The following is a 10,604-nucleotide window of genomic DNA, read 5'->3' as shown; positions in this document are numbered from 1 at the left end:
GTCGGCGTGATATTGACACAATAAAATTTATAAATGCAATTATATATATATAGTTGCATTTATAAAGTAAGCATTACGTCAATCTCTTCGAAAGATCAATCCATACGTTTAATGAATAAGCATCAGTATTTGTGGGATAGTCTAATTAAACATTGAGCCGACATCTTCTTTTAAATAAAGCTCATATAATGTCTTGCTCATTAGTATTTAGCATTTTCAAATGACATCAACAGTCAGATTCAAGTTAGGAGACAAATGAGTTTACGAATGTCGCGATTATAATTTTCACAAACGATCGACTGTTGTCAATTATTATTATCAGACATGGTTTTTTTTCCTTTATAGACTCGATGACATTAGGCATACACAACAGCGTTTGGTGTCAAGGTCCTGTCAAGGTCCGGGTAACGTAACAAAACATTGACGACATGTTCTCTCGCGATATTAAATTGTGTATGATATCATGCGGGAAATTACCTATCGCCATTAATTTAGAGATGTGAAATAATATGTATGATGTGGAAACCCAGTTTTCAAAATTGCAATTTTGTTTTCAAACTATATTACATTCTCTCAAGTTCTCATACGTTATGAGTATTAAATTTCTCCTAAACTAGGGGATAGATCAATAGTACAATACTAAACTCATTTCTTCGAAACAGTGCTGCTGGATATAGCGTTAATCATACTTTGGAATTATCAAAGAGGTTTTTTCATACTTAATGAATCTAGTTAACGAACTTAAAGTGAAAATTGTTTTAGAATCTATCGAGTGTTAAACTTATGATGAAGACACCGTAGAATCTAACGCTACACACAGTATTATGGGATATATTAAAAGCAGGTTTACATGTAGAGGGTAAATTGCGTTGTTTACCAAGGCAAGTATCGGCTTTTGGGAAATACAAGCATGTATATCATGGTCTTAGAGGTCTGTCACCCAAATGCACCTAACGTACGCATCAGACATGGACATCTAAATTAACTATACCAATAACCGTGTATTAATCAGCAATTTAAAGCCTGAAATCTTGAAGCTATTCGCGCAAGCCACTGATCCAGTTTCTACGTAATACATGTCTCATTACCATTTGAATATCGTAAGATAAGCTGTCTTTCTGTACGAGAAATTCAATACCTCTTATTCATCATTAAAACTTCAAAGCTACTTCAAGACGAATATGCTATAAAATGATAAAAGAGAAATTATATCATATTGCTTTAATATTATATTCTGTACCACAGACAGATTTATTTTATGTAACATCATCTCTTATATTAGATTTCATGCTTACCAAGGATTTTATTTGTCATTAAAAATTATAAGAGTTCTGTTTCAGTTTCTATGACAAATTCAAGCATATATTTTGATATAGCTAGTGAAAGACTCATATTTTAAAATAGTTTTCAGATTTTTTCAGTGCTTTCATTTTATTTCCTTGAAATAGATGCTTACTTGAATATCCATTGGTTTCGTTGTCACTTGTGCGATCCTGTCTCATTCTGAAAACGGGAACTAACTTTATAAAAGATATAGACACTAATGAAAGAATTTGGATTCATTGCCGGCAATGCACCATTCTTATTGTTTTTAAATGACAGCAATACCATTATTATAAAGGACGCTTATTGAAATGTGATGCCTTTTTATTGTTTGGTTTCTGTTTTTTTCTTACATCAGAATTATCAGTACAATGGCTGTTTAGCCCGGCCTATCGAATGATGTATATAAAGTGGCAAGTAAATGGGATGTGATGAAATAATATTTTGTATAGTCAAAAATATAATAATTTGCATATAGGTTATTTATTTGTTGACTTAATCACCTTTGATTGTCTTTGAAGTAGACTAAATTGTATATCTGTACTCATAACTACATGTGTTTTGCGATATGTTTATGTTGTTTCATCAACCGCTTTCAACAGGTCATATGTAATATGCATTCATATATTGCTATGTATATCAGATTTAGAATTCCTATTGAGAAATTAGTGGTTTACTTGACTTATTTTGAGTTTTACAGGGAGGGTAACTGGTAATGAACGAGTCATAATAAACCTATGTCGTTGAGTTACAAATTATGGGTTTTTTCATTCACGCGAAGTTTCTCACAGATTTTTGGGAACACATTTATTTCGTCTTTACATGGTACAGAGTTACCTCCCTTACGGGTAGGTATCCATTGTGACGTCAGTATTTTATGAGCGAAATTCACGTCGTATTGCCTGAAAAAGTATGACGTTACACTCGCAGACACATGACGTCATTATCAACACCTACCAGCAAGGGCAAATCACTCTTCATTATGCAAATACAGAATACTTGCAATGCAATACCAGTGTTCACATTGTTTATTCGCCCAACAACTTCTGAAGATAATTCTAAAAGGGATATATATGAAAGTGAATAGGTAGTTTGTTTATTGAACAGAAAATTCAAGTTTAAGACTTTGATTAGTGGCTTTAAGTTTAATACCATAAAATGACAAAATACGTGGCATATAAAGGAAATATTAAACAAGAGAGAACATCACTGAAATCTTAGGAAACACGAAAATGAAATATCCGAGTACTGGTCGTGGTTGTAGATCGAAACGAATCAATCCGGGCCATTGTCCATCTTTGTTTTTTGTAACAGCCAAATATAGAGCCAATTCCTGAAACCAAAAATACAGAAAATCAAAAATCTATATTAATCAAATCAGAATCAAAAAACCATTCATTTCAATCTTATACAATAAAAAAAATGTAAAAATTATTGCTTTTCTTTACCGAGGTAGATGATGGCGTAGTTTATCGTAAATTGTGATTTATTTCAATTTTCGATAGTAAATTGATTTTTGTTTGAACGTATCTATCCAGCAATTAGCATAAACTGTATTGTATAAATGGCTTTATCATACTACATGTATATCTAGGACAGTCTGATAAAATATATCTTATCCACACGATATAAATTTCTTTAAGATTTATCTCTAAATCCCTATTACTATATTTATGACTAAAAGTTATTATTTTACTTGAATTTTTATCTCTGTGGCACTAAAGAAAACAAAGTTTCTTGTGCGATGCATTAACTTTTGTACTAACATAAGGAGTATAAAACATTCTACAAGTTCCTCGTATTTCCAATTTCTGTCTCGAAGAGATTACGACAATAACACAGTAAACATTCAAATTATTTATTATTATCATTTTCATTTTTTCATTCTTTGCACATATGTATCGATATATTTACAGATACATGGCACACATCATGACATATTCACAAGAAATCAATACACTCACGCACGATATAGCAAAAATATCTAGTTTATTTAGAGAAAAATAAAAGGATATATTTGATAATATTGGAAATTGTTACATTTTGTATTTTAAAGTTGTATTTCTTGTAAATTTCACCATCACAAACTATCATAAAACATACAAAGTGTGAATATGAATGCTTATATATGATGGTTCAGTTCCATGAAAACACCAATATACTATTGACATAGCGGTAAATGTCGCATGAAATACCACACGTTTTGAAAGAACCGTAACAGTCAACGCCATGTTTCAAACTTTAGGGTAATATCGGAAAACCGAGTTGCATCACGTGACCAACATCGGCGATACCCGTATAGATCGGAACCTCCCTAGCCGTATCACGTGCTCAATATCGGCAATACCGGTACAGATCGGACAGTTCGGAGCTTCCGAGCTATTTTGAACGTGTACACGTTCAAAAGATCTACAATTTTTTTTCAGGTTTAATAGGTCAGGCACATATTCACCGGTTGATTGACTACAAAACCATCATTTCATGAAAATTAATCCTAACAGATTTTGTATGATTTATGACATATTACAAAAAAAAAACGGTTCTTCTTAAAGTACAATAACAAAATCCTTCATTTGCTTCATTTTCCCGGAATAAGTTTCCTTTTTTACAAATTTGCTACCACAGCTTCCTGTGTCTCTCACGGAAAAAAGATTCTTATAATCTCTAGAACAATTGATCAAACTAATAATAGTGACAATGATTTCAAGGATGCAATGAATTATTGACACTAGTCCGACGTAATCACTGACTTTCTTGTCACTTGCTTCCCTAGCAAATTGTATTATGTAATTAGTTTAGACTGGGGGGATCGCACCCAATAACTCTGGAATGGAATCTGATAGTGAGAGTGATGAACTGGGGCCATGAACATGGTTGTCACCTTGTGATGACATTGTCTAGTGTCCCTTCCAATTACACAGAAATGTACGCACAAGACCTATGTGTCCAATAAATTATCGCTCAATTCTTGCACGCTTACTAATGTCCACCGCATTAGTTAACAGTTTTATTTTGCAATAGAGAGGAAAACAAATATTTTGTCAGATAAAGGCCTAAGTATCATAAGACGTGTTCATTTTATCGCCGCCTTAATTTTTCGCCATACCTTAGCTGCCCATAGCCCGTAAAACTAAATCAAACAAACGTTTTTGTTTGGTAAATACATGATTTGTTACCAATTTGGAAATTGTATAAGAAAAATATGTCTAATGAAAAATAAAGTTTGGTATAACCATTGTATTAAAACAAATGTTGAATATTTGTTATTTGTATAAAATCGAAAATACCATTTTTTTGAAAATTAAAATGACTTATTTGATTCTTTAGAAATGTTCTCCTTGTCTTTTATATACATTTATATGATATAGAAAGATCCATTTTCAAACACTTCGACAGACGTTCAAACACTTCATGAGAAGAAACCCATCCCAAACATGGTCAATTTCGACAAACAATGATGCGAAATTGTCCTGTAGAGATCTTAATCACATATACATTATACCATACAGTGCAGCTATAAATAGGTCCTTTTATGTAGAACTTCTATGACACTTCTGTCACCCCGATAATCTCGTTCGTTGTTAAACCTAACTCGTTCTTTCTCAAGAGATTCCCCCTCAACAGTTTTTAGGAATACCAACATGATCGTTCGCCTTCTTCTAACACGTTCAGTTTATCAGAACGCCAACACAATCCCTCTCTAGAGACCCGGTCACCGTCCCAATCAATGGAAATACAAGCAGATTACAAAATAACAATATTGCGAAAGAGCAATCTATGATAAACGGATTTCTCGAACGAGGAAATCGATGATTCAGTAGCTAAAGGATTTAAAGTTTTTTGATCGATCCGAGACATCCATTATATATATCAGACCAACGCTCAGTTAAGGCAATTCAAATTAAATCTTTTCCGTAAGGATCAATGTACCCTTCAAGGACCGGGCATTATGTCCGCAAAATAATGTTGATAAGTCACATCGAACATTGCGATCTCACTTATGTCTTGAAGTGTTTGTCAATTGAACTGCTGTACGGCAATATTGCAGCATTAGCCTACGTCACCCTTGGTAAAGGTCATGTTCTGGTTAACATGGTTATACGTCGATACCAAAGGCAGCCTATGTTACACGGAGTTGAGTCACGGACCTACATATGTTGACATCATTACATCGATTGTTTGGTCAATATTCTAGCTGCAACAGGGGACAAAAAATTCCTACATCTCCTAAAAAAGGAACCCTGCCTCGAAATGGCAGCTGATGCGCAAGGAGTAATTAGGATTTCAAAGTTTGTACTCACCTTGTCTGAAATTGTCGTTAAATCCTGCGTAAACCAAGGGATTGATAGCACTATTGGAAAATGCAAACGTTTTTGCAAAGAATGTAAATTTGCTATACCATGGTCCCATCTGGAAAATAACACAGAATAAATTCATTAAATTTTCCTTTATTTGGAAACATATATTTTACTCTTGATAATGCATTTTCGACCCAATTCTATATACAAGCAAATAGTATCCAGTTAACTTAAGTTCAATTTTAGGTGAGTTTTCAGGTCAATATTGACATCACATTTTCTTCGTGTACTATTGACCTCAATTTCTGGTCACTTTCAGGCAAATTTCATGTGCATTTTAGGTGAAGCTTTGTTCGACCATTACATATTTTCCCTGTGTATTGAGTCTATTATCGATGTCTGTATTTTTAGAAGACTTACTCGCTCCAGCTGTTCCGGTCTATACTCGGCGTACAGAATCGACACGATGAGAGGGACCCAACATACGGTGAATATAGTGAGGATAAACACCAGCATTATCACCACCTGTTGTAAAAACACAATCACAACATGTCATCAAAATGTGTGACGTCACTATCACGAAGGAATAAAATAAACCATTATAAGAAAATCTGAATAGAAATAATTTTTTTGTTAATTTATTATTTAATTGATCCAAATGATAATGTCAATGCTCATGTTTTCCTTTAAAACTCATGGTCTAACTTAATATAGGCCAAAATAATTAATGGTCATAATTAATCATCCACGTCAGTACTTTAGACTACCATTGAGTCTTATTGAAGCATGCAGTAGCCAATCTAACAAGTATCCTAAATTTCTGTTTTAAGTTCTAGTTATAGCATCTAATGCAAAACAGATTATGATAAAACTGCATTCATTTTCACACTTGTTTAAACAGATGATATCAATGAAATCCAATGATAGTAATACTATATTCCGATCTCACGGGAAACATGGACTATCAGCAATATGGACGTACATGCTATTACTTGCACGCACGTGTGCATTTGTACGTGAGTTAATTCCTAGCAATACCATGAAGATACGAGAATGCGATTATAAGTCGTTATCGATAATACAGGGAGTCTTGATTTTCATCATTATGTATTCAATTTATCTATATAATTAGAGCACATAATCATACCAAACATACAACACCTATTAATAGCGATAATAATAATATTTTAGCTTTAAACTATGAAATGTGTTATAACATGCCATGTCTGTTTTAATAGTACCATTTCTTAACGAACATGTGTTTCTTCGTCATCGTAGTATTTATGATGGGTTTTTCTTCTTCAGAAAATTAACATGGTTTAAAATGATATACACAAGCATCTATTTCGAAATTATAATTTCAAGTTTAACTAAATATTGAATACAATGTGTATACAATACGCATTCGTTACCCCTCTTAAGTTAATCTTACATTCATGATTAACGACTCGTAAGGCTCCTTCAGTAGTGACGTCATTATTTTCACGATTATATGCCGAAAAATTATAACTTTAGACGTACAGTATTATCGGAATGTATGCATCGAGCATGTTATTCCATCACCGTGTACACCAAAATAGCAACCGTCATAATTCACAAGCACGAGTATTTATTTAGTAGACCATAACTCCTGTGGTTTTGACCTCAATCCATCGTACCAGTTACAGGAAATTCAGTAAAACATTGACTAAGACTCATCACCAAATTACACGCGAAGACGTCATTATGTCAGGGACTAACAAGCAATCTCTATGTTCTTTTCCAGATAAATTATGAGCATAAATGACTTTATCACACTTGGCAATGCTAAGCCATAATGCTTTCTGGAAATGGAGTTTGTTGAACACAAAGATGACATTTGGCAGTACAATGTTCAGTACTTGAATCCAATGCCGTTAACTTATACATAGTACGACATAATCCTGCTTTAAACCAGAGCAAAGGTTTTGAAATTTTGTTCTTTTTATAATTTTAAAAGCAGGAATAGATTCATTAAGAGGCCTCAGCCAGGGACTTAGCTTAGTCGGGTCTAAGTTATCTTAAAAGCCCGCTTAGGAAAAGCAGACCAGAGCAATATTTTTGAACGTATTATGTCCTTGGTTAGTGGATTTCGAGTTTAGTTTAACGTTCTACAGTGAAACAAACAAAGAAGCCTTTATTAAACACAATGATCTCGCTTTATTACCGTTTTCAGCTGTCTATCGTGTCGTTCCTGCTATTAAACCAAATATAGTATACGATTGTATTAGCTTACAGATCAGTGGGATTTCTCTATTCACCGGTGGTATTATTGGCCACATAGACATGGTTACACGTATTTAGGTGGCGTTAGATAACAACAGTTACTACGCTGATCAACTGCAGTAAAGACTAACCTGACATTTTAAATTAGTGTAGGCGCGTGCTTATGTTCCAGAATGTCTGGTTCACGTTGTTCTGGTCTCCTTATAGCTATTAACAGCTTATTCACGTCTGATCTCGCCATTTACGAGATTACATGTCTAGTGCCTACTCATTCAGAAAATACATTAATTTTCACTTTTAATGAAGTAAAATGTTTTTAATTGCAGCCGTACTACACACGTGGCTAATCATGTATTATACAGAACGATAGAGAGTGGTGAGAAGTGATGGACATGCCACGTTAAGAAGGATTTTACATACCTATCTATTACATTGGTAACTCAAGATTAAAGAAACTCCATCCAACGGAAACGGAACTAACATGTTAAAGGATGATCTTTTATGTTTGAACGACGTCAGAGAAACTGATACTCTAACTTAATAATTTATCAACAATCTTCCAATATTCAAGACGAAATTAGTTTTTACTAATAGACTAATGAAATTAATTAAAAGACATTTAATAATAAATTCTATAATATACATAAATATCCATAGATATTTAGTAATAGCTGGAAACACCTTTCATTTCAATAATAGCAACAGAATAAGATATGACCAGATTTAGACGACACTCTCCTGTTTAATCCTCGTATTAACGAGAACATCACCATTAGTAGTATTTGGTAGTTTTGATATTTTTATGAGAATGATTTCAATTCACAAAAAAACTTTAATTCATTCTAATGACATTCCTTTAACTAAATGTTACAGTGAGAATCCTCTGTTTTCACCTGACGTTAATAGGTTCGTGGCAGAAACAATATCTTAGAAGAAGACACTATCTCACGTCCTGTGAAATAAATAATCCATGATATTCCCTGAATTAGATTTTCATTCGATAAACTTTAACTGACGTTCTAATGCACATGGAAATGGAATTCCGTTCGTAATACACCATCCAATGTAGCCTTGACACGCGATGTTGGCTCTAGTTGTGTCTGATAGTGTTCAAAGCTTTATCTAATGTGTCTGTATGATGAATCAGGAGAGAAAACAATAGCGACGTATTATAACATACCACCGCCCAAGGTAATTGTTTCCATTCATCGTGTGAAATCATTCAAAATTAATTGTATTTAGTTCCAATTATACAAATACTTTTCTTCGTCTTTTGTAAGAATGTAATTGATGACAACAGAACCTTATTAAAATGATATTAAGAACGTATTTTTTTCAAAAAATATTCATGCAGAAATGTAATGTATCAAGTATGTCATGGTATTTGATTATCAATGTTTTCATCAGATAGTGTTATTGGAAATCAGTTCTATTGCAAATGGCTTACGAAATTGAGCATTGTCTACAGATATAAGAACACAATGTAGTAGGATTGGTCTTTGTGAGAGGCTATAGACAAAGAAAAAAGGGTGTTCTATCAGGGTTGTCTCCTAATAATAGATAAAACTTATATAATATCTACATCAATAGGTGGATTTTTTCGTTTTTGTTTCGTTACTTTCTTGCTTTTCCTTTCAACAGAGGGCAATGATATCAGTTCATTTCCCCTTTTTGCCACTCCTTTGCTCTAGTTTGATGTTCAAAACATTTTTAGAGTTAGGTTCTTTTTAATTAGGGAACATATGGGTATTCGCGTTAATTGGAATATTGTTGTTTAATGACATTAAGCTATTGCATTTACGTGACATTTCAAAAAAAAAAAACAATTCCATTACATTCAATATAACCCACCTTTCGCTTCATTTTTGTTTGTACTTTTATCTCGCCTTTGAGTCGCTCCCCGGGGGCACGGGCTGACCAGAGGGTCTTCATAATACCACAGTAAGCACCAAACATTGCCAGAATAGGAATGATAAATAACATCAGTGACACGAAGGTCCAATAGGCTACCCTTGCGGGTCGGTAGTAAAGTGTCTTATTTTCTGCACTGACGCCATATTTAACGGAAGGCCATTCACCATCACACCAGCGCTCCACGTGGTCCTTCCAGTGGCGCTCGTGCACCTGCCGGATGTAGAGCAATGGCGCCCCCACAACGATCGAGATCATCCAAATAATCACCAAAGCATGACAGGCACGGCGTTCAATGATGTGAGCTTTCATGGCGAAAACGATCCCGAAAAATCTGTCCACGGCAATTAAGGTCAGGGATAGAATACTGGCTATGAGAGAGGTCACTGAAAATAGATCAAATGGAGTGTAAATCAACAATCTTCTTTATCTAGACATGCTCAATATATACTTACATTGTAGAAAAAACTTTTCGATACCGACGTACACACAGAATCGAAATCCCAAATCAAAGTATCTCAAAGAAAAATATCATATAAACATATTTCAAAAGTACGGAAATTACTTGAAAAGTATTGTAAAATTGGAACCAGATTCCTGTAAATATTCATAATCGGTCAACAATTGTTCGACATCGTAACTATGAGAAATAGGAAGAAACACAAAGCAAGAATGACTTATCGTAAAGGATGACTGTGTATGTGCCATTGCTATTGTTATGTTGATCGTAAACCATTCATATAGTCTTCAATATTCACACCTCCGTAAAATTGCTACACATGTAATAATCTACATACTTCTTGAAAGCACAGAAAGAGCTCAAAACAC

General features: G+C 33.8%; 1 protein-coding gene across 1 annotated transcript in view; it reads right to left on the bottom strand.

The window, feature by feature from the left end:
• Positions 1 to 2,433: 2,433 nt before the first annotated feature.
• Positions 2,434 to 10,604, bottom strand: part of LOC138323242 (QRFP-like peptide receptor) — a 42,449-nt gene continuing 34,278 nt past the window's right edge. The window contains exons 2-5 of the mRNA XM_069267674.1: positions 9,717 to 10,162; positions 6,042 to 6,146; positions 5,625 to 5,733; positions 2,434 to 2,656 (exon numbers count right to left, since the gene is read on the bottom strand). Of these exons, the coding sequence (XP_069123775.1) occupies positions 2,541 to 2,656; positions 5,625 to 5,733; positions 6,042 to 6,146; positions 9,717 to 10,162 (776 nt within the window). The 3' untranslated portion in view covers positions 2,434 to 2,540. The remainder of the gene's footprint in view (positions 2,657 to 5,624; positions 5,734 to 6,041; positions 6,147 to 9,716; positions 10,163 to 10,604) is intronic.

Source organism: Argopecten irradians, chromosome 5, assembly GCF_041381155.1.
Source record: "Argopecten irradians isolate NY chromosome 5, Ai_NY, whole genome shotgun sequence".
NCBI lineage: Eukaryota > Metazoa > Mollusca > Bivalvia > Pectinida > Pectinidae > Argopecten > Argopecten irradians.
This window is presented reverse-complemented; position numbering and strand designations above follow the sequence as displayed.